The sequence below is a fragment of the Megascapheus bottae genome, chromosome 28 (assembly GCF_031878675.1).
Source record: "Megascapheus bottae isolate mThoBot1 chromosome 28, mThoBot2.hap1, whole genome shotgun sequence".
Lineage (NCBI taxonomy): Eukaryota > Metazoa > Chordata > Mammalia > Rodentia > Geomyidae > Megascapheus > Megascapheus bottae.
Window position 1 is genome coordinate 1,436,007 of NC_143536.1, and position 24,984 is coordinate 1,460,990.

Genomic DNA, 24,984 nt, shown 5'->3' on the forward strand with positions numbered 1-24,984 from the left:
CCAGGCCGAGCGCAGCACACAGGGCCTCACGGCAGGGCTCCAGGGAAGCCTGGAGTGGAAATGGCACCGGTGTGGTGGGGAGGGGCGTGGTTCCCGACAGCAGCGTTCACCTGGGCCGGGCTGGGCACCCTGGCATGAGAGGTGGCCCAACAGCCCTGGGCCCTGTCCCCATCCCTCCGGCGGGGCAGTGTGGAAGGCCAAGGCCAGGCCCTGTGGTCCCCACAGAGGTCCACCCAGGGAGCTCACAGCCACGGGGGACTGCACAGCCACGTGGGGTGAAAAAAGCCTGTGGTGTATGATTCTATTTCCTGGACATTTTCAGAGCAGTCCACACAGACTTCGGCTGAGGGCAGTGGTCATTCACCTCCGTCACCCCCGGTGGAGGGAACCTCACAAACTACTAGGCCGCTGTCCTGCGGTTTCTGCTGAGGGCAGCAGCAAGAGCATCATTAGGATAATGAACGTGTGTGTGTGTGTGTGTGTGTGTGTGTGGTTTTTTTTTTTTTAAAGAAGAAAAGAATCCAAGAAAATTCTGGAAGGAATTTTCTAACCCAAGCCCTATTCATCAGAGCTGCGTTTCCCTGACGTGCATGTCACAACAAGATATGTGAAGGCACTCAAGTGTTGTTAATTATTTGGAGAGGAAATTGACAACACAACGTGTGTCCCTCGTGGCTGTGTTCCAGCTCCATATCAGAGCCGCCCACCGCGGCCGCTCCAGCCCCCGCCCCCCGCGCCTCAAGCCCCCTCAAGCCCCCTCTCCTGTGCCCCACGCTCAGCGTGCTGGTACAGTGCTGGCTGGCTTTGTGCTTTCTTCTTCTTGCTTTTCTCCTTCAGTGCCAAGGAGCTTTCTGATGAGAACATCCAGACTCCAGTCCTCTCCATTCTGCCTACGATATGCTTTACAAATACTTTCACCCCCAATATGCTCTCCCTCGTGCCTTTTGCTTCTCGTGTGGATCTTAAAAAGACCACGATTGATCAAAGAAAACTCACTGCCTAACAACAACCACAAAAGCACAGGGCGGGGGGGGGGGGGGGGTCGGCGAAACCACTTCAAGGCATGTGAGATTGTTGTGTGATTATATTTTCTTTCCTCCAAGCCCCATGTCTTTTATGATTCCTGGCAAACGACGGAAAGCCGTTGAGGTTCTGGGGGGACAGCTTTGTAAGCAATCCCCTCTTTAACTGGGGACAATGAAGAATTGTTCTGCGCCCACTTGGAAGTAAGGTTTTGCAGAAACAACAGATCCCGGCAAATATCCCCCTCTGCAGCTGTGTGCTGGCTGCCTTGATTTACCAAATTGCCTGTCAAGTTTTACGGCTCCCCCCACACGCAGTGCCTAGCGCCAGCCCTGTCTCCCCGTGGACCTGGCTAATAAAGATGGTGAAAGCGGAGAAGGCGAGCTGCGCTTTCTTCTCTCCCTTCCTGACCCTCCCCGCTCCACCCTCCCGAGCTCACAGAGCTCTGCAGGGGTCCAGCAACGAAGAAAGAGGCAGGGTCAGGAACACACGTGGACAGAAGACGAGAGGATTGGATTCTGGGCCCTCGAGGGGCTCCGTGTGCTGAGGAAGTCACCAGTGAAGATTTTGGGGTCCCCACCCTCAGAGGCAGGAAGGCCCCTACAGCGTGGTGAGGTCATACAGCAATGCTGGGGGAACTGGCCTGCTGCTCCCGGCCCTGTACCTGTGTCCCCAGGCTCCCCAGACGACCTGTGCATGCTCAACCCCTCCCACCCCCCGTCCCCTTGAGGCTGCCAGAGAAGGGCCCAGGAGGGTGAGGCAAGCATTGGTGAGCATCTCACCACACACTTGAACATCTGGAATCCGCCAGGTCACAAAAGAGCCCCTGGAGGTGGCCCCCTGTCCGTATCCTGGGAAGCCAAGAGCTGGGGCCCTGAGCTGGGCTGCTGGGTGACTACGGCATCCCAGCTTGGCCGCCCATGGATCATCCAGCTTCAGTTTCTCAACCTGCGCTTGTTTTGTCATGGGTAAAACATAGGCAAGCACATTCCTCATCTGGCAGGGCTTAGAGATCAAATCTGTCCCTGGCTCTTGGCAGACACGGGCACGCACACACTACCGTGTGTGTGTAAAATTAGGGCCCTGTTGGTGCAACTTCATCCAGAGGCAGGTGTGCAGGCCAGAGATGGACTGGCCGCGTGGCCTGGGGTACTCCACTCTGGCTAGAGGGACACGGCCCTTTTCTGTCCTGCTAGACTAGAGCTGGGAGGTCACCATGCTGTCACGTGACACGACAGAAGCCGTGAGTCAGGGACTGCTTCGACAGGGAAGCCACCAGTGGAGCCTTCCACCAGTGGAGCCTTCCACCTTGCCCACTGAAGTCGCTTTACCCCAGCTTTCTGGGTTGCTTAGTCCTGGAATCTCGGGTCTCGGGGGCTCATTCTTGTGCAGTGACACGGCTGCTTTTGGTCATCTCCTTGCTCTCTCTCCCTTACTGGGAGCACAGACAAAGTTCCTGGCTCCAGGCCACGGGGGCCTCTGCCTCTCCTGTCCCCTGCTTTGGAAATCTGTTTCCTTCCCTGAGCCTTCCACTCGCGCCTGGCTTCCACGGACCAGCCTGCCTCTAGTGGGTACTCAGAAACCTTGTACCACAAGACACCAGTTTGGGTCTTCCTTTGTGCTTCCACCACCTCCTTCCCGCTTGGGCCTCACACGGCCTACCCAGTCTCCTTACAGATGCGCGTGGCTGGGACCGTGGACTCTGCCCAGGTGCTGCCTTCAAAAGGAAGCAGGAGTCCCCCGGTCCCCACCATGCCTCCCACAGGCTGGAGCTCTTGGCGGTGGCGAGCCATTTTGGATTGTGTGGAGCTGCAGGAGTCTGAGGACATGTGGCTGCCTGGATGCAGCGGGGATGCACGGCGACGGCACAGATCGTGCCAGAGAGAAGGTGACTCCTGTCCTGGGAATGAGTGGCTGTCTGGGATGGACCTGTCCCAGGCGCTGGCCGTCCGTCACGACGGAGCCCACGTGGCGCTCGGGGCCCCTCGCCAGCGAAGGCACAGCCGCTGGAGGATTAAGGTGGCTTCTCTTTATCCTTCACTGGAGCTTCGGCACTTCTTCCCAAGGTGGGCCATTAGCAGCATGATGGATGAGGTGTCTCTGCCATTTAGCTGGCCTAGTTTACACACGGCCAGCGAGCAAGTGCTGTGCTTGAGAGGAAGCGAGAGCTGAATAATAAGGACCACTTATGAAGAATTAATGCAATGCCGAAAACAGAGAGGAAGAAGGCGTGCAGGGCTCAGGAGTGGCGCTGAGAACAGTCTGCAGCACAGCCTGCCATCCTGTCTCTGGAAGGCGTGTGAGGTCTGGAGGACCTGCTCACCGCCACAGGAAGACTCCACGTAGAGAGATGGTCTCTTTACACCCCACTTCTGCTTTTCTTACAGGTGTTGTTATGTCTTCTTTCTGAATAAAAGCCCTACGCATTCTGTCCTCTGGCGCCTGTGGTGTGGGGGAAGGGAGTGGCCGGCGCTGGGCTCTCACGTGGTCCTCACTTTTGGCCTTTGCCACCAAGTGTATAGTGAAGATGAACCGTCACAGGTTCTCGTGTGCAGTGACACATGATCCGTGGTCAGGAATCAGAGAGGTCGCCGTGGGAATCGGGAGAGGTGCCCGGAGCCTGGCAGAGCCCAGGGCCCAGTGGCTGTGGCGTGCGCTGGTGCAGGCTCTGGTGACACATGGATGTCAGAAATACATCTTCCGAATGCCCCTGCCCTCTCCGCAGCCATTCCTCTTCCAGAGCACTTCAGAGACAGAAAGGGCACAAGGGTGACGTGCTGTGTGGACAAGCGATTCCTGCCTGTTCTTTCAGGCAGACGACTGGGAATCACCTAAACCCAGTTAAGGGGGTGGGGGTGGGGGGTCATGTGGCACTCCAGGCCACAGTGTGCAGACGTCTGAAAGCTAAGAAGAGAATCTAATGGACAGGCCTGGGGAAAGGCAGGCTATACCGATGGGGAGCAGGGGAGAAGCCATGGACGTTGTACGCACATCTGTATACACCCAAGGTGACTTTGGAAACCACGGGCTGCAGAGGCCAGCGAGAAGCTGGGCGCGTGGAGAATCCGGAGCTGCTTACGCGGGTGGCGTGTGCACACCGTCCCGTCCCACGAGCAACGCCACCGGCAGGCATTTTACTCACCTTTCCCAGTGATTTTTGCTTTCTGAAAGCCCTTCTGCTCATATGACCTGCCTGGTTTACATCTCCCCGCTGTGCCCAGCCTGCCGGAAGCTCGGGTGAGGGACTGGGGGTCACAGCAGCTGCTCCTGACTTGGGAGGTGGGAGGGCGTGAACTCTGAAAGCTCTCCCCAGACTCCTGGGCAGTGCTGGCTGGTCCACGCCCCAGGCCACCCACCACACCACACCCCGGAGCCGGTGAGGACCGCACTGGCCACATTGTGCTGCCCAGGCTCTAAACCTAGCAAGTTCCGACAATCGGCCTCTGAAGGCCTCTGAAGGCCAGCTGGCTTTATCTTGGCAGAAATTGGCTGCTCTGTCTTCAGATTGGCTTTTTGCTGAGCTGTTCTCCGGGACAATAATCCTTTTGTTTGAACTACACAGCAATTTAAAAAAAAATCTAAACCGCTGTTTATTGGGAGATTTCACATGGCAATGTGATTTTCAGACCCTCTTAAAAAACAATCACCCCGGAGATCTGGCGGCATAGAAAACTCTGGGAGCTGGGAAAGTGTCCCCTGCAGGCAAGTGCAGCCTGTGTCCCCACAGGGCACCCAGTCTGGGAGTGGCCGCCCCACCCCTCCCCGCCTGGGGCTGGCTGTACTCTCAGGCCCAAGGTTCTTCTCTGCTGGGTTCTGTTGCACTTGAACCCTTTGTGCTGCACTCCTGGCTAACTCCAGTCCTGCAGTCCAGACCTGCAAGCCCGGGACAGCCTCTGTAGGAGTCCTGGTGGGGGGTCCCAAAGGACCCCGGGTTTTCCTTACGGCTGCGGGGGGCCTAGGGAATCACGAGGCTCAGGACGGCACCGACACCTGTGCTCCTCCAGGCATATCGGCCACTGTGCGTAGCGGCTGCCGGCGCAGATCACTATCCACAACCCGCAAAGTATGTTACATGGGTCCACACGTGTGACACGTGTCCACGTGGCCCTCGGCAGAGAAGGGGTTCTGCCCCTGCCAGACCGGGGAGATGAAAAGCCTGTCCCTCTTTGGGCTTCTCCCAAAGCTCTGAGACTGTCTAAGGAACCTCGCCGGGCTGTCTGGAGGCTTCCACACCCACCAAGGAAGGCCCTTTACAGACCTGGTCGCCAGGTGTGGCTCGTCCTCCTTCTTTCTTTCCCTCCCTCCCTCGCCTGCTCCCTCCCTCCCCTGCTCCCTCCCTCTCTGGCTCAGAGAAGGCTCCAGGCAGAAGCTTTCATTAGATGAAGGTATGGCACAGAAATCAAGGGGGCGTGAGCCAGGCTTTTCTTGCAGCCAGTTACACGAGGTCAGACTCACAGGCCCTCAGGAAAATTGATCTCCAGCTGCTCCAACTAGACTAGCCTGGGTACTTAGGTCTGAACAAAGGCTCAGAACGATGTAGGGAGACAGAAGAGGAGTGCAAGGCGCTCCCTAAGACTGTGTAGAGGAAGGCCCCCCACAAAACAACAAAACCCCCGAAGGGAACGTAGTCTTGCCTGAGACTCTACGTCCCCACACCTGCCTCCCCTGCCCACAGAGGCCTCGGCGGGGCTCCCTCAGTCTGTGGCTCCTGTGGGGAAGGTGTGAACAGACATAAGCGGCCTGGTGGGCCTCTCACCCCAGGGAGGGGAGGGGCTCTCCTCAAGTCATTAGCTGGCTTTGCCTGAAGGCCAAGGTGGCTGCCTCAGCTTGCCAACATGCCAGGCCACAGAACCAGACAGTGGCATAAACCAGGGGCAAGCAGGCCCAGGGGCGAGCTATCTCCCTCGGCCCTGGGCTTTCAGACCTATGGCTCTGGACCAGGAGTCCATGCGTCTTCTGGAGGCCCTGGGCTCTTCCACACAAGAGGCCCCCCCCTGCCCCAGAGAGGCCAGCTGGGGTGCTGCCGGGGCCAGGTCAGCTTCATGGGAAGCAGACGCTAGCACAAGGGCCTTCACAAAGAGTGCAGGTGATTGTAGGAGGAAGAACCCCTCCTCCAGGACTCCAACCTGCTCCTTTGTGGTTTTCCTTCTGGCGAGGAAGACCTGCCTTCAAGACATCCGGCACAGAAGCCCAAGGCAGAACGTCATTCTAGGAATTCCTCACAAAAGCCAAGGCAGGCAGGGTGGGTCCAGGCCTCTCCACCCCAACACACACTGGTGGCTGGATAGGGTCAGACTAGTAGCAGGAAACAAGTCTGCAAGGGAGTCAATACTAGAATCAACCCCAATGCTGCCAAGACCTTCCCAGACTGAGGACATCACCCTCTGAGCAAACACTGTGGGCTCTGCCTGCCGGCGCCCGCTCCCAAAGGCCCCAAGACAAACAGAGGCTGTAGCCTGCAGGCTTACCTCTCGTCCTCTCCTGGGCTGGCATTCTGTCTCTGACTCCAAGAACTATTGACATACATAAATTCAATCTGTTAATTAACACACTCACATTCATTTGTGTAATCAGCACTAATCTTGTGGGTTAATTAGACTTCATGTGAATTTGATTCAGGAGATTTAATTTGGCCTCTGATCTCTCTTCTACCAAGGGACACTGGCACATGTTTCTTTCCTGCCATGTTTTAGCAGCATCAAACATTCAGATGTTCAGAACCCATCTCAATTCCATTCCCAAATGTGCCAACAGCCCTTGCTGGACCCACGCTGGTGACAAGGGGTGTTACAAGCCATGGACTGTTCTGAGCCAGATGACTGAAGAAGTGTTTAGAAACAGTAGCAAGTGGGAGATGAGTGAGTGTGTGTGTGTGTGTGTGTGTGCGCACTCCCTGACTTACAAGCTAGCTTTGCCACTTCATTTTAGAAAACGTGGCCACAAACTCAACACTTCTTCCATAAATACTAAGTGTTGGTTCAAGAAAACACAGCAGGTAGAATCATGCCCTTAGAAAACCATCGTTTTGAGACTAGACGCCAATAGTATAACTGCACACATGTACTGAAATATCACTCACTCGTGCATCTATCTGTCTAGTTCTCTGAATGATGTGACCCTGCATGGAAAGGAACGGATGTGCTCCGTGGAATAACTGTTTTACAGATATTCTAACATGCAGCGGTGCTGGCTGTGTGACCAGAAAACGCGACTGTTTTAAGTGAACACTCGTCCCCCGGAATCTGTTGAGGGCTTGACTCATGAGGGCTACACCTGGGACGGCCTCTCTTCCCTCGGCACGGCCCTGAGTGGCTTGCCACTTCCGCCTGGAGACAAAATTCTCGGCCCTTGTGTAAGAGCATCCGTTACGGCCTCTTCCGACAACGCAGGCCAAACCCCGAGGAGGTGAATTCCGGCGACCACACAGGGCTGACTCAGCTCTGCTCCCAGGCTGGAGCCCCACGTGGGGAGCCCATGTCCTGCCTTGTCAGGTGGATCTGTCCTTCAACTGCTCGGCCCGCCACCAGAGGTCAAGGCAAGGCCAGGCTGAGCCGCCCAGGTGGGGCTGGGCGAGAACCAGACGTGCCCAGGCCGGGCTGCTTACCTGTTGCTGGCCCCTGGGCCGAGACGCTGGCAGGCCACGGAGGCGGTGGTGTGCTTCCCGCCGTTGCCGGTCTCCTGCCTCACAGCCCACTGCCCGGGCTCGCCGGCACGCACCCCGAGAATGCTGAGCCCCTTCCTCACCTTGGCTCTGCAAAGGGAGAGGAACCGAGAGCCAGGGTGTTAGAATCCACCGCGGCAGAGGGGCCCAGCGGCTCCCCCCGAAGGGGCCCAGCGGCTCCTCCCCGGAGGGGTCCAGAGGTTCCCTCTGGAGGGGCCCAGAGGCTCTCCCCGGAGGGGTCCAGAGGCTCCCCCCGGAGGGGTTCAGAGGCTCCCCCCGAGGGGTCCAGAGGCTCCCCCCGGAGGGGCCCAGAGGCTCCCCCGGAGGGGTTCAGAGACTCCCCCCGAGGGGTTCAGAGGCTCCCCCCGAGGGGTCCCGGCACAGTGCACAGGCTGTGCTGGGGCTGCTGAGTGAAGACACAGAAGGCTACTGCGCAGGGGATCTTCCATCTTGGAACTTTCCACTTCGACGGGGAGGACAGGGGCCCTGGCTCGCCCCCCCCTGCCCCCCGCCACCCACCCAACTGGCACCCAGTGAAGGGCCAACAGCACTGGGGGTTCAGCCAGCCGCACTCCAGGTGTCTGTGTCTTGCTTGGCCGTCGGGCTCAGTCTAGAGACTTACGTGTGCTGTCCCCGCCGAGGCTGGGTGCTGTCCCCGAACGGCAGAGGCAGGGAGGAGGCCAGATGGCCAGAGCTCGGGAAAGGTTGGCACACAGTGTCTCAGCGGGTGTGGGGCCCCTTGGAAGGAGGACGCCTGGCCCAGTGCTGGCTTTCTAACGACGTGGCACACCCTCCCCCCATGCAACGCTGCCCCACGGGCAAACGTGTCAGCACACACCAGGGCGGCACAAGCTGCTCACACATCATGCCTGTTCCTTAGTCCAGCGATTCTTTAGGGCACGTTTTCTCCTTGATTGGCGTGGCTGGCCCAGGACACTGGGCACGAAGGTCCCCCCAAGGTCCCCCGAGCCCGCCGCCCAGGAAAACACAGGGCTGCTGTTTCTCCAAACTATGGCCTTTTAGACCTCAGGTTCCTCATAGATGAACACAGAGTGCTGCTCTAGCGCCGACATGTGCATAAAGCCAACCCAAATCCTACTTAGAGGAAGGTGAAGGAACCCTTCTCGTTCTCCTCTTTCTTCCTCTTCTTCTTCCCTCCCCTCCCTTCCCCTCTTCTTCCCTTCCCTTCCCCTCTCTTTCCCCCCTCTGCTCTCCTTCCCTTCCCCTCCCTTCCCCTTTCTCCCCCTCCCTTCCTCTCCCCTCCCCCCTTCTTCCTTTCCCTTCCCTTCTCTTCCCTACACCTTTCCCAGGGGACATGGCCCTGGAGGACACCTGCAGGAACTTTCAAGCAAACAGGGCTGTTCCTAACAGGCTGATGGGAAGGAACACTCCTGGGATTTATACGAATTGGGTAGAGTTTGGAATGCCTAGATGAAATTTCCAGTAGACCAAGAAGAAGAATAAAACCAAAACAGTGGTTGATTCTGAAGATGTTCGTAATACTTCATTGTACTCCCATTTGTATATTCATTTGCAATACTTTAGGCACTGAATTTGAATCTAAGATGCCATTCTTGTGGAAGCGTGGTGATTGAAGGGAGGTTGAAAGTGACACACAGCCTTTCCTGTCTAGTGGGAGGTGGAAGGTATTATCTAATTTAGGGAATAACCACACTAGCCTGGTGTTTAGGGATAAGCTGAAAATACCAGGTAAGGGAGAGATTTGTCTTTGAGCAAGGAAAAAAGGGCAGTGAAGGAGAACCATTGTAGCAGTGCTGTTTTATAGTAACAGTGGGGTTTGATATAATTTAATAGCTTGAAATTAACAAGAAGCTACCACTCTCCCCATAACTCACCACCACCACCACTAACGACAACAAAAAATCCAAAAAAAGCAACCCACAGAGCCCCTTGAGAGAGTCCTACATGTCTACCAAGGATGATGATGATGATGATAATAATAATAATAATGATAACCTCAGGATGATACCATACATGATCATGGCTCACTGTGAAAGTCAGAAAATACATTGGCGTGATACTGTGACTCAGAGTCCTGCTTTCACATCACCTGCTTCCTCTGGTGTGGAGTTCTGCACAGCCGCATCCCCTGAAGTCTGAAACCCACACCACAGCTGAAGCTCAGGCTTCTGGAGCCTGGGGTGCTCTTTTCTGCCCATCCTCACCCCGGCAGACTCCAGCATGGTCTCTATATTTCTGCTGCCATTTCAAAGAGGCATATTCCGTTTCACAAATAGACAAGGCTGTATGTCTTGCGTGTGCTTAACACACACACAAACACACACATACACAAATTTGCTAACTTGATCCGCAAACAGACTGCTCTTTGGTCAAGAGCCCTTGGTGCAAAAGAATGCATTAATAATAAACACCAGTAAGGGCAAAAGAGCCCATCCATCAAACGCCAAATGGCTCCATAAGTAACTTCTAGCAAGCACCGGCTGCCTTCATAGGGTGTGACGGCAGGGCAGGGTGAGGACAACTCAGTGCAGCTGGCCCATGAATATCTGATATGGCCGACCCACTAACTTGCCCCTGAAGGAGCCTGAGTCTCTCAGCGCTCCATCCGGCAGAGTTTGTGAGCCCCCTGAGACAGAAATCCGTCTCCCTGTCATTCTTGGCAGTTTGGAGGGCAGGGAATCCTGAGGTTGGTTTCTGAGTTTCTCACACTCCTCCTAGCACACTGTTCCCTGCTGTATGCTTTTATGTCCTCACCCCGTGGGAAGCCCGGCAGGGGCAGGACGGGAAGCACGTGCTCTGGGGCCACCCGCCCAGGGTCACGCCTGAGCTCTGTCAGCGTCCAACCTCCACCTCGCTGTTCACTCGGAGCTCCAGCGGGCTGCTCTCCACATGGGCTCCCCTCCTGCTCTCCCTCCTGCTCTCCAGGCAGGGGGCCTGCCTCTGACTTTGGTTTGGACTGCTCCTCTCTCCAGACACCTCTCTAATGACATCAGCCTGTCTGATGACTTGTCACCCTCGCTGTCTGGCTTGTCCATCCCTTAGAGAGGCCAGCATAGCGAGGGCTCCCTTGACTTCTCCGTCCCCCAATCCCGCGTGGTGATTGTCCACAGCTTGTACTCCTGCCACACCACAAGTGTGTGGTTTCCGAACTGCCCCTCCCCTGGGATGTAAACCATTGGTTCTCCACTGACTGGCTTTACACAGTCTCTGAAGCTCACAGGCGAGACCCAAGACCTTGCTGGAGAGAAAGCATTCTGTGTGGATGCATCTCTGGAGGCCGGGGCCTCGGTCTGCAGTCCGGACCATGAGATCTGCCCAGGGGGCCAAGCTGCTGAGGGTTTCCTGCTGTAGGACGAGCTCAGGTCTCTTCCGTGGACAGGCAAAGCCCCATGGCATCACCATATTCCAGGAGCCCAGGTATGCCCACGGGAGCCTTTATTTACATACCAGTTTATATGAGTTAATGCATTTTAAATATAAATTTTATATGCAGATATACATATAAATACATATATGTGTGTTTATATTTGTATGTATACTTGTAAGCAACTGGATGAACTCAAAGGCAAGCAAACAACTACAGCAATGCAGCCAGAATGGCAGGATGAAAAGCTGACTGGACCCTAAGGAAAGACACATGTAAATGGTTCTACACAAGCCCAGAGGGAAGGCCCAGAGCTAAGTGGTGAAATGAGATCGAGGAAGACCATAGAAACAACCGAATGAAGTGAAGGAGCCAGTGTATGGCATGAAGAAGGGCCTCAAGAGGCAGGCACCCCGACCGCCACAGCCACAAAACTGAAGTAGCAGAGACGGAAAAGAAAATGGTAGATCTCGCCATCCAGCCACATGTGAAACGGAATGCAGACTCTCAAGACTTAAATACATAGACGCCATACACAGTAGGAAGAGCAGAAGAAAATATGAAAAGGGAGAGGTTATGGAAGAATTTGCAAGAATGCCAAATTTGCAAACAATGGGTATAGATTAAGGCAAGAAGGAAATATCTAAGGGTGTGGAAAACATGGTCCACTCAGTAATTGAGGGGGAAAAAGAAACATCTCCAAATTTTGAAAAAGAAACACTCATACAGGGACCGAGAGCTTTCAGAATACCTGACGGACACGATCAGAAAAGAACTTCTTCACAGCATATCATAATTAGAGCGGTAAGTACAGAGAATAAGAAAAGGAGACTGTAAAGCTACAAAAGAGAGAAGAAAAAAGCCTGTTACTTGTAGTGGAAAATCCATCCGAATAACAGCAGATTTTAAAACAGCAACCTGAGAAACAAGGATGGCTAAGAATGACGTATTTCAAACACCAAAAAGTTTAACAACTACCCACCCAGAAAACATGCTAACCAGGAGGCAATCATTCATAACAGAAGGGCAAGTAAAATATTCCAAGGCAAATAAAACAAAAGCAGTTCAGCAGCACTAAAAATAACACCGCGGAAGACACATGAGGGAGGCAGAGAGGAGTGGAGAAAACCAGCCCAACGAGATGAGCAGAGCCACACCGGAGGAAGGAAAGAATCTGACACTGAGGCTGAAAACCAGTGTCGGGAACGGCAACAAAGCGTTCACTCTTAATACTCAATCAAAATGGACTCAAAACCAACAGAACACACAGACGCTGAGTGGGATCGAAAGGCGAAATCTGACCATCCGTTATCTACAAGAAACACATCGGTGTGGCAAACACACCTATTTGCTTGGCGTGAAAGACGGGAGGAGAGCCCTGCACGTGGACGATAGGCTCCGAAGGGAGGCATGGCTGTGCTCACCACCAGAAGATTCCACGTGTGACGCAGGCAGAAGAGACAGCGGAGGTCAGCTCACCCTCACCAAGGGAGCAGAAGTCCACCCTGAAGACCGAACCCTGGAGGACGGGGAGGGGCAGAGGAAGGAGAGGCACTCGGAAGGCACTTAGCCACAGTCACGAGTACTCATGAGCATCAGTGGTAAGCGATCCCCTGGGACGGTGGCCTTGATTTCCTTGGGACTACCCAGCTCTGAACTCGATTGGGAATGTCCCCGAGCCTGGGCTTCAGGGTTCCCCAGGAGGGAAATGGGTAATAATCTTTCTGTCCACACAGGAAGAAGACTCGTTCCTTCATCTACCAGGCAGGCTGGTGAGTTTCTGATTCCCCTCCACCTCACTCCTTGTCCAGCCTGGAAAGCTCTGCAGTCTCAAAGTATGAATGGCAAAGTGAGCATAGGTTAAGATGTCCCCTTCCTGCAGAGGCCGAGTGTGCTGGGGGGGTGGGCTTGACCTGGGCTGGCACCTTGGGGAGGAGCCGTCCCCTGGGGGTCTGGGTGGGGTCCAGGCTGCTGACCACAGAGGAGGGCCGGCACAGTGAAGCTGTTTGTTCATTTAAAGGGAATGTCTTCCCAGCTCCCAGACTGTGCTCTGGTGACAGAAATCTCCCCAGGGCTGCATCTCATTTTACACCTGTCAGCTCTCTTACTTAGCTTCACCTTCTTCTCTGGGAACAAAGTTTCCCAGCGTAATTGGCAATGTCAGGGCAGCTCTGACAAAGCGAGGCTGCTTCCCCTCTTCCACTGGCTGAGGATTGAGCCCCACAGCAAACGTTGCACTCTGTGGGACCGGGAGCCTCCACCCCCTCCCCGTCCCCGCCCATGTGCAAGGAGGGAGACCAGGAGCTGTCATTCCACATGTGAGACCCGCAATCCCCCACTGGCAGGCCAGACCTCACAAAGGGCGACTGGGCTGTGTCCTGGCCCCTTCATCCTCTGTACCCAAGTATCCATGGACTCAGTCCAAGAGCAAAGAGATGCTCTTTGGACATTTGGGGAATGAAAAATCCCAGAGCAGCCTCTGCCTCGAGCTCCGCCCGAGGTGACGTGGGGCGGGCGGGGTTGGTGGAGCCCAGTGCTGGGTCACCCAGGCTGGCCCGGCACTCACTCGGCTCCTGAGGCCCCTGCCCTGCCTGCCGGCTCGAGAGGGCATCGCTCCTCAGCAGGCCCGGGAGGGAACAGCCCTCGGCCAGCCAGGCACAGTAGAAGACGGTAGAGAGCGGAGGGGACACAGCTGGGTCATTGGGGCCACCACAGAGAGCTGGCACGGGCTCCCTTTGCCAAGTCTAGGCGCAGGGTGCCTGGCGCTGTGTGTCCTGCCTCCCCCAATTCCTCCTCCCCAGATCCCCTGCTCCTCCCTCCTCCCCTGCCTCCCCAGCAGACACTCTCCCACCCAGCATCTTGGTTCAGCAGATTTACGGCAGGGTCAAGCGGGCGACCCTTTCTTCCCGCCACCCTTCGGGTTATAGCAGGGTGCCTTCAGGATCCAGGAACAGGGACTCAACGATCTCACAGGGAGGGTAAATGCTAACCTGAGGAGAGGGCTGCCATCTGCTACTACAGTGACTCCAGGAGGACGGAGCCCACTCAGGCCAACACGCCCTGCTCACACCTGGAGCACAGCCGACTCCTTGCTGGTCCCTGCTCCAGAAGCCGGGGACTGTGGAGTTCTCCCGAGCATCACCAAGGATGCCACTTCTTGTTTTCCTAAAGCATAAGCTTGGCCACCTTCTTCATCCTGCTTTCTGCTTTCCAATGGGTGAAGAGCAGGTCCTGACGGTCCCTGACAGCCAATGAACACTGGGGAAGCCTCTCCACGACGAAGCAACGAGGCCATCCTCCCTCCTCTTCTTCCTTCTGTTTGAACCCAGAGTCTGGGTTCCTTGCTGAGCTGGTGTTCTACCACTTGAACCACATGTTGAGCCCTACTTTTGGAACCCAGGGGACTTTTCTGCCTAGGCTGGGCAGAATTGCCCACCTCTGAGTCTCAGCCTCCCGAACAGCACTAGGATTATGGCTATAAACCACCAGCACCCAGCCGGTGCCTTCCTTTCAGTTCTGTCACATGATTCAGCTAGGCTCTTTGCCTTCTTTTTAGGAAGAATGGCCACTGGGCACTTGGTGCCCACAGGAGCAGATCTCCCCTGTTTTCCAGAGGTCTGGCTTCCTTCTGGGCCACCCTGGGGTGAATGGTGGCAACCCTTTCATTTGCCCAGCGGGCCTACCCCTGGGCTCCAGTTACACAGAGTCCATTTAATCAAGAAGCACGCGTTGTCCAGCAAACATGTCCCCTTTCCTGTACAGTGTTACTGTGGTAAAGAGCTTGGAAGCGACTTCCTGAGAACATGGCAAGTGTTTGTGAGAGAACTCTGTTAGCACTAGAGAAGATGTCCTTTTAGTACGAGATGTATCTGCATAGAGAAGTCTTTTGACATAAACCTCCAATTGCAAAACAAACCCACAAGGCCAAGAGATGTTTCTTGACTTAGCAGCAGAGCTGCCCAAACACTCGGAAAAATCAGAATGTGCAAAACCACCTGAAGACAGGTGAGTCCACCCAGCGGGACAGAGAGCAAGGGGTAACACCCACAGCCGTGGGGCCCCGGTATCTCCCCTGCACTCTGCTGGGTCCTGGCCGGAAGCGGGGAAGGAGGCGGGGAAGGAGGCGGCTGTGCGCCCCATCCACAGCGATGGGGGGATGGGCTTGTTGGAGGGGGTGGAGCTATGTGTGCTGAAGAGAACAGCTTCCCCAAGGGTGAGGGCCCCAAGGCTGCGCACGAAGTAGGAGGGACACACAGGTCACCGCACGCCAAGAGGCTCCAGTGGTGGTCAGAGCCAGGGGCTGCTCTTTGCAGAGGCAGTGGTTATTGCTTGAGGCAGGTCTGGGGGAAGAAACCGGCTTTGAGGCCACACAGGTTGCAGGCCACAACCTCTGCTTTCTCCCTGGAAGAGCGGGCAGTGAGCTCCCATCTACAGGGCCAGAGGTCAGGGAGGGAGCCTCGGAGGGTTCTGTCGCCGGGCCAGCAGCCTGGAGGAGACTCTGCTGTCAGTTACTGAGTGGGCCACGATCAGGAGCAGTGATCAGAATGAGTTCACGGAGACACGTGACCCTTGAGGCCGTGAGCTGCCTTTGCTAAGGGCCAGGTGCAGGCCACCCGGGGCTGTGGAGTGTGGCCTGCACCAGCTTCTGCTCACCAGCATGGCATGTTTACCCACAGAGATGGTCTGGCCTGGGGGCCCCTCCTCCTTCCGGACGCAGTTATGAGAGCACTGCTCACTTTTCCACAGACGTGTTAGCGGTTGAGAGCCCTCACCCCTGTCCCCGACACCTAAAGTGTTTACCAGATCCGGTGACTTGTGTGAGATGCAGCCCAGTCAATGACCACCCTTCCTACTACAAGATTTTTCTTTCCTGTCCCCGCCGAGATTTCTCGCCCACATTGCTGGAACTTTTTCTACGAGAGACAAGCCACGGAAAGCGAGCGCACCGACGGCGCCTCGGGAGAAATGCCGTCCTTCGGAATCTCATCTGAAAGCCGCCGCTGCCGCAGGGACGTCTTGGTCTCATAAAAAGAAGCAGCCTGTGAAGCTTTCACACGCAGACATTCTGTGAGTCCTGGTTTCTTGTCCCTCTCCATCCTAAAATCTCATTATCACATTCCTCTCATCTGTGGACCAGCATGTCTCAAGTCCAATTAGGTCTCCAGGTGAACTCTGGATAATGGAATTGGAAACGAATCAGGAGCAGGGTCACCAGGGCAGCCTGTCTTGGTGGAAAGCATTGTTTCCTGCACCTGCTCTGCTTCTCTCCACCAGGCTTCAGTTCCCAATTCCCAATGCCGGGGAGAAGGTAGAGGGCCTTGTTTTTGACAGCCAAGCGTCACTGTGTCTCGGTACTGCCCTCACCCGCATGGTGGCAACAAAGTGTCACGGTGTCTTAGTACCACCCTCACCCGGCACGGTGGCATCCTATACCAAATGTGGCCAGAGGTCCCGGGCTCAGGGCAGAGTCGGGAGGCATGCAGGGGCAGAGAAGGGGTGATTGAGGTTTCCAGCCAGGCCCCAGGTGCCCTCAGGCCCCGCCCTGCCCACAGGCCACGGTCCCTCAGTGGGAGGCAGAGAACATGCCAGGGTATTGCTGTTGTCCAGATGAGACTCCAAACCCACGCTACAGTGTGGCCCTTGTGGAAAGACCTTGGGGGTCCCAGTAGACCCAGCAGGGAGCCACAGACGGCTGGGGGACCTCATCCACCCTCTTTCCTCTTGCGTTCATTCTCCACACGTGCTCCCACTGCAGTGTGCTGCGCTGCTGCAGGCCCAAAGCAGCCGTCCAGCGTGGGACAGGGCCTCCTGACATTGCCCTTTACCCGTTACCAGTTCATTACATGTCAGCAAAAGAAGCTGTCTACAAAGCACATCTTCTCCAGACCCCGCCCGGTACGGTTGCTGTCCCAAGAGCTCAGCTTTGTGGTAGCTGGTGCCGCATCCTGGTGTTTGACTCTGGGGAACATTGACTGAGCTGTGTAAGAGCCTCTACTTCAGAGGAGGTGACCAAGGACCCCTCCCTCCAGGGCACCCCCCCCCCAGGATAACTGTAAACCCAGTGTGGCCATTATCTGACCTTCAGGCTCTAGGAGAATGACGGGATTAGGAAGACCATAGGCTGTGGGCCCAGCTCATAGGAGCACTACAAGGAGAGAGGGAGTACAGGGCCTATGTCTTTGTTTCACACATTTGTCTCTCTCTCCCTCTTCTCTGTTTCTAGATCTGCCATTCAAATCGTCTGACTGCCCCGTGGTCCTCTAACCTCAATACAGAGAGCCAAGAGAAGACCTGAGGTGATGGGAAAATATAAGGCCAGGTGGCATGTGTGTGGGGGGCAGAGCAGAAAAGGGAATGGCAGAGGAAGCACGGCGGCAAGCGTTCATGGCATAGGCTTTCAAGGTCTGTTCAGCTATCCCATCTGTGTCTGAGCTAGGGCCAGCTGGCCAAGTCCTTCCCATCACCTGGTCCAAGGAGGGTGGGAGATACCAATGGGGTCATTGTTGTGGATGGTGGGATGATAGATGGTGGAAGGTGGATGGTGGGTGGTGGATGGTGAAAGGTGGGATGGTGGATGGTGGATGGTGGGATGGTGGATGGTGGATGGTGGATGGTGGGATGGTGGAAGGTGGATGGTGGATGGTGGAATGGTGGGAAGGTGAAACCACATGGATGTCACCTATCCTCCATAGGGTGAAGGTGTGACAGGACGTTTCATGACCCTGAGGAGAGGACAAGGACAATGACAAGGGCAAAGGTCAGACTGCCCATCGTTCCCTGGGAACTCTCAGCTGTAGCTGGTAGTTTTGCCGACCATGTGCACCCAGCTGAACCCTGGGCCATTTCTCTACTCCACAAAGAGACAGATGGAGATCAAGGGTGTGTCTGAGCGGCCCGCTGGAAGGAGAGCCCTGCAGAGGCCGGATGGAGACTCGTCACCTCCTCCCCCACCCCTGCTCCTTGCTCTTTTGAATTCCTTACTGTTTTGAGTCAAGGATGGGAGGATTTTTTTGAGTCTAAGGAGTATACGTCAACCCCTCAAAAGATGGCCTCGTGCATAGATAATGCATCGCTGGATGCAAGGATGCCTGCCACGTGGAGGTCGATGAGAGCCTTCAACTTTCTTCCCTTCCTTTCAAAGACGTGATTATTGAAAGGTAAAGCGCCTCAAAGTGAGGGCTCCAGAGTTAATGGGACCATTTTGGCTAGGTGCCATCACTTCTGAAAACCTGAATAATGAGACACACTTTGCCCTTCATGTTTCAACAATGCTCGAGGTAATGGAGAGCCATTATCCCAGCCTCTGATTGACGCAGCCGTCTAAAAGGCCCTGTGACTGGTTAAGTGGGACAGAGTAGGAGACGGTTGGGAGAAGAGAGTGGATGGAAAGTTCTACTGATGTGTGTCTTCTATTCAAAAGGCCCAGGCTCGGAGCTGCCCCCCCTCCCCTCTCTGTCATGGCGGGGTTCGGGCGTGGGTGTCACACACTTGGGCCATTACAGCCTCTCGGGAGGACACGTTTGGAGGGGGCAAGGTTATTCATAGATCTCCGTCACCTTGGCTAGGCCAGGTCAAAACCAAGAGCCTGCCAGCCGCTGCCCTTTTCCTTCCCACCATCGTTCCTGCTCTGAGATGTGGCGTGGCTCACAGGGACACTCCAGTGTGCTGACCACGTGACCAGCACCTCAGGCTGACCAGCCAGTGTCCTTGCCGTCTGAACGATCCAGGATGACAACTTAGATGTTTTCCAGGACCAAAGGAGCTGGATTCCTTCCTGCTCCCCACAGCTCTCCTGCCTGTCCACACTTGACTGTGCTTTCCCCGTGGACTGGATCACAGCATCCCAGCAATGTCCACTGTGCAGACCGGTGTCTCTGCACATGCCGTTTCCCTGTGGCTCGCAGGACCTTTTGTCGCCTGCCTCTGCTGCATCCTTGCCACAGTGGTGACACCTGGCTGCCACATCCAGAGCCCCATCCAGCCATCGTCACCTTCGGAGGCACACCCAGTCCCTTGGGATGTGTCATTTTGCCTTTATCACCGGTGCTGTAGGGTTAGCACATCCTTTCCCACCGCGCTTAGCTAACTTGAGGCCTTGTAAAAGTTTATGCAGATACCCAGATCCAGTCTCCTCGTTCTGTCTCAGGGTGGATCATCGGACTTCTCCCCAAGAGATCTCTACCTCAGCCTAGGTAGAGATCTCTGCTACAAGAACTCTCTTCCCTTGGTGCACAGAGGAGACTAGGCAAACAAAAAGAAATAGAGGAAAAAATAAACCAAGAGTGGGCATCCGAGGGCTTCCTTTCGGGACACGGCGGCTTCTTCCACAGTCCAGCGCTGCACGGAGCTGAGGGCGACCTCACAGGAGATGCCTAGCCGGCAGGGACGGTGGCTCTGAACTACTAGTCACCTTCGTGAGGCATGAGGAGACCCGGTAGAGGAGGAAAGGAGAGGAAGGCGATGTAGGGGTGGTAAAGGAATTCCCGAGGCGAGCCGACTGGTAAGCACTGAAGGGTCAAGCAGGCTGTCCCCAGCAGGCCCAGATTTAACGCAGGCGGGCTAGAAGGCATTGTGTCCTGTTGACGTCCGTGCAACGTCCCAAACAGCAGCAGAGCTATGTGTCTGGAAGGAACAGGCTTTTACTACAATACGGCAGAGGAGCTTGGGCAGTGAAGAGGAGGAGGAAGGGGAGGAGGCTCCACACAAGACTTTCACTGTGACGTCCCTCAGGGGCTGTGACGTCCCTCAGGGGCTGTGACGTCCCTCAGGGGCTGTGACGTCCCTCAGGGACTGTGCCGCCAACGTCCATCGATGGTACAAGCTGGTCCTCTGTTCATTTTCACAGCCTGTGCTCCACTGTCTGGCTGTACCTCATGCTGTTCGTCTGTTTGTCTGTCCACAGACGTGTGTATATAGATGTCTCAGTTCTTTCAAATGTATAATAGAATAATAGGCAATAATAACAATATAGTAATAATCCTGGAATAATAATAACTGGGCAATATGTTAACTGTACACCACTTTATCTCTTGAAGCATCGCCAAATTGTTTTCCGAAGTGCAGCATGCCATTGTTCTTCTTACCATCAATGAGAAAGTATTCCAATACGCTTGCGTCCTTGCTAGCAGTGCTGTTTTGTTTTTTTTTCTTTTCATCTTTGGATCGCGCTCATCTTAATGAATATGAAGTGGCATCTCACTGTGCCTTTGATTTCCTTTTCCCCAATGACTAGTTATGCTGAAAATATTTTCTTGTGCTTACTGGCCACTTGTGTATCTTCTTAGGGGAAAAGTCTGCTAATATCTCTTGTTTGCTTTTACAATGGAGCTCTTCATCTTTTTATCCTTGCATTAAAGTAATCACTAATAAATTCTTGACATGAGAATGCTCACCAGACAGTGACTTTTAGACATTCCCCTGTTCTGCCGATTAAAGCTTCACTTTGTTTATAGGGCTCTTGGAAACACAAACGCTTTTAACTAGACCAAGTCTGATGAACATCATTCCTGTGTGGCTTGTGAGCGGAGAGCTCTGACTGTGGGGCGTTGCCCGATCCAGGGTTAAAACACACCTGCTTCCAAGGGCTTCTGATTTATCTGCCCCGTCTTCACATCAAGTTGATTTCTGTGTATGGGGTTTTGTGTGAGGGGAACCAGTTGTCTCCAAACTATTGGCTGAAAAGACTATTGTTTCTGCTTTGAATTTTCTTTTCACTAACCTTCATTGAAAATCAATTGGTCCAAAATTGAGCAGCTTACTTCTGAAATTCTAATTCCATTCCATTGATCTCTAGAAAACGGTATGTATCAGTATCTGTAACTATATCTGCACCTTTATCTATAACTACTTCTAATATTCTGTCATTATTATTATAGCTTTATCTATCGCTACTTCTTTTTTTTTTTTTTTGCCAGTCCTGCGCTTGAGCTCAGGGCCTGAGCAATGTCCTTGGACTTTCTCAAGGCCAGAGCTCTACCACTTGAGCCTCAGCACCACTTCCAGCTTTTTTCTATGTATGTGGTACCAAGGAATCGAACCCGGGTCTTCGTGCATGCTAGGCAAGCACTTTAACCACTAGGCCGAACTCCCGGCCCCTATAGCTACTTCTATACTGTCATTGTTATAGCTTTGGAAAAATCTGTGGAGTCAGCAAGTACACACCCTATTTGTTCTTTCAAGTCAACCTTGTGTTGTTTCTCTGTGTGTATGTGGTGCTAGAACTGAACTAGGGCCTTCCGCACGCCTGGCAAACACTCTACCGGGAAGCTACAGGCTTGGCCCCTTGGTGTGGACTTCTGAATTGGATGCATCATTTCTACCGAGCTTTTTAGCCAAGTTAAGTCTTCCAATCCCAGAACCAGATGACTGTCCACATGCAGGACTTCTTTTCTTCTGTATCTAGTAATGTTGTTTTGTAGCTTTTAGTCACAAGACCCCTTGCTCTGCTCCCGCCCAGCTCCTGCACCCCCTTCCAGCACCACCTGCAGGGGAGCTCAACCCTGGTGTCAGACGACGCTGGGTGCCAGCCTCAGCTTCTTCCTGGGGACCAGTCACTCCTTTCTTCCCTCCCTCCTTCCCTCCCTCCCTCCCTCTCTCCATCCCTCCCTTCCTTCCTTCCTTCTTTCTTTCTTCCCTCAATTGGTACTGTAGGGCCTGAGGTAAATAGGTTATAAAATGCCTAGTAAGAGAAAAACTACCAAAAAAAAAAACAAAAACAATCTCATGTGCTACAAAAGACAAACATTATTATCAAAGGCATTCAGACTTAGCAATCAGAATCCAGGGACATTTCTAGAATACCACCACCTTACAGGACCCTGGTTTATTAGCAGCCTCCTGGTTTATTAGCAAATACTTTTCTCTCTTACCTGGGCTTTTGGTGCTGCCACTGGCTTCTAAATTAGAATGGATTCACAGGTATATGAGCCCTAGCAGAGCTACAGAGGCCTGTGGTCTGCAGTCTGTGGTGACAACCTGTCTTCCCCCATGACAACCACAGTCACTCTGACTTCTGTCCCTAATCCTGTCCCCGGCCTGTGCCCGCATAGGTCCAGAGGTGCCCGGCCCACACCCAAGCCTGTGTCATGGGTGCCAGGAGGGGGCAGGGATGTGTTAGAGAGACTTTTGTCCCACCGTCTAGGAGCTAGGGACTGGGAGAGTTATGTGGACACAGTGGGGTGGCTTGTAGAATGAGGGAAGGGAACCAGAGCCCTGCTGATGTCTGGGGAGCAGAGCTGACTTCTAAATTAAGTGACATGCCAGCACAATACAGAGTCACATCCATGACCAAAGCTTATCTCCGAGTCAACACTAAGCCCCTGGCTCAAAATCCAGCCTGTTTCACAGACATTCAATTCAGGGAAGTAAGTCTTCTCGGAGATAGGGTAAGAAAGGATCTCATTTCCAAATTACCTCCCCCATTAACCTCCATTGATTCTCGCTGCCACAAACTTGGTCCTCTTAATTGGAATTCATTTGGAATTGCATTTCGAAGAAATAGCTAGGAATACAAATAGTCAGCGAGACTGCCAGTGCCTGCCTCAGTCTTTTGGGGGTTCATGACACACTTAAAAACACCACAAATCTGGACACAAGTGGATAACTGGACACTTCCAGTCTTCCAGTGTTTGCTTGCCAGAAAAGCGTATTTCATGGTGCCATGACCAGCCCTAGCTAATACGTGACACCCCAGGACAGACAGATGCTGTGAGACAGACTTCACTCATTCTAAAAGACTTGATTTTGGAGAGGCAGCTTTAAACCTCACCTATCTTCCACACCTTGGCTCAGCCTCTCTGCCTCCTTCAGATAGCTTGGCAACCAGTCAGGGAGTTCTTCCTGCCAGGCTGTCCCAGCAGTTACAAAGAGGAGCCAGGATTCCCCTGAACCGAGCTATGTTCACACCACACAGCACTGCGCGTGCCCCGTGAAGGAACCCGGTCCTTTCCAGTGTCTGCCCTCTTCTTTCCCTGCTTTCCCTCCCCTCCTCCTCTTGGTTTACCATGAGCCTGGGGTGGGGGGAGCAAAGGCGTCTCCTGAGTGGTGGGCATTGCGTGTGCACGTGGCCTCTCCCCACAGAGCGTGCATGCCGTGTGTCCTGTGTGTGTGTATGTGCATGTGCAAGGGAGGCAGGGGCTGGACAGGAGTCACAGGGGAGGCGGAGGGAGGGAGAGGGAAGGTGTGGAGAGAAGCAGGAGCCGCCTTCCTGCTGCCTTGGGATGGCGCTGCTATCTGCTCCTCATCCCTTCCAAGGACTTGTGCGGTGGTCTCCCCCAGGCGCCCCAGAAGGAGAAGCTGAAGGGCCTCTCTGTGCTTGAAGATGAAACACCACCGCTTCCCGGAGCTGGTACTGATGAGGATGCGACAAGAGCTGAGCAGGGAGGCCTGGTGCACAAGTCATCCGTCTACAGACGTGGCTGTTTAGAGACACTGAGATGCTTCTCGCCCTGCGTATTTATTACGAGAGACCTCTGTGTGCTGCAGCCTGCAGAGCCCTCCCACGTGCTACTGCTAGTTACACGTTCATTTCCAGGTTGCATGAGGAAGAGGCCAATGTTCATGTGAGTAATACTGTTATGAACACGTTTCTTTGAAGGGTTATGCTAAATGGTAAAAGTCCGTTATTCAGGCCAAGTACACAAACAAAATAAACTCTCCCTGGAGAGACCTGGTGTAGCACCTGCCTCGCCCAGGATGGCGCGGAGGCTCTGGCTACACGTGGGAGGCTTTGCAAGCCGGTCAGGAAAAGCGCAGCTGTCGTGGAAGCCAGGGGCACGGCTCCCTCCCAGGTCTGGCCTCTCTCCACAGAATGCCAGCCGCCGGGCCCCTCAGCCACCCCTGTGCTGGCTGGCATGGCACAGGTGAGGAAGCGTCCTCAGAGTTTGGTGTCAGGTATATGAAATTATTTCAATAGTGCAGATGGCGCGCGCACCTAGCTGCTATGCAGATCGAGTGCAGGAGGGCCAAGGGTGCTGTGTGCTTAGGCCAAGGGGTCTGAGGGGAGTCGCCTGACCCGGGGCCAGAGCAGAGCAAGGGTGTGAAGGGCAGGATGTCACTCAGGAGGTGAAAGGCATCAGCCCTGGGTATATGCGCCACTGCAAGCAAACCTCAACACAACGCTGAGGGCGCTGTATGAATGTGGGTACAACGTCCTGAGAGCAGCCAGACTCCTGCCCTCGGGCAACGGAAGTCAGACCTGTCCTCTTCCACAGAGGATCGATGTGGGGAGCTGAGATGAACACAACCCGTTGCTCGGGTACAACGGCCCAGAATCACCAGATTCTGGCTGCAGTCTGCATCTGAGAATGGATCGTGACATTGATTGAAGAACTGAACAAACGTCACCTGCAGGGATGGACGGAAGGAGAGAAAGAGATAAGCCTGCCTGGTCTCCCGAGGGCAGACTTTGCCCTGGCCCCGCCAGGACCAGATAATGTGACAGACAGAGCCACCCAACTCTCAGAGCCGTTTCCTGCCTGGGACCTAGCCTGGACCAAGCATCCCATGTCCACTCCTTCCTTTGGTTTCCCCCTGATGTCTAGACTAGAAGAGAAATTAGTCTCAGAGAGCCACACATGGTTCCTTGATGTGGCATCTTAGATTTCACCAGCCCGGCTGGCACGGGAAAGGCGGAATTTCCTGTGGGTGAGGCCGGGCACCCTGACATGACCTCTGATGACCCACCCGGGGGATCTGTGAGCTCCCATCGCCTGGCAGGGAGCAGGGGCGGAGGTTGGGCTTTCCCAGCACTGGTGGAGAACTGAGTCTCCTCCCCCAAGGGGGCCATTTAGTTGTCACCAACTCTCTAAAAGAAGGCAAGTTTTCCAGTCCTGCCATCCTCCAGGGAAGTCCTGCCAACCCCGGGGCCTGCAGACAGGACGGTGAGAGAGCCTGGCAGCCGGAGCGCCTGGAAGGGCAGGGCAGGGAAGGCCTGTGGAGACGCTCTCAACTGTGG

The 24,984-nt window shown here is 54.5% G+C and overlaps 1 protein-coding gene across 1 annotated transcript in view; it reads right to left on the bottom strand.

The window, feature by feature from the left end:
• Window positions 1-24,984, bottom strand: part of Tmem132c (transmembrane protein 132C) — a 140,144-nt gene that overhangs the window by 19,591 nt on the left and 95,569 nt on the right. Inside the window, exon 4 of the mRNA XM_090319948.1 lies at window positions 7,628-7,774. Within this exon, the coding sequence (XP_090176074.1) occupies window positions 7,628-7,774 (147 nt within the window). The remainder of the gene's footprint in view (window positions 1-7,627; window positions 7,775-24,984) is intronic.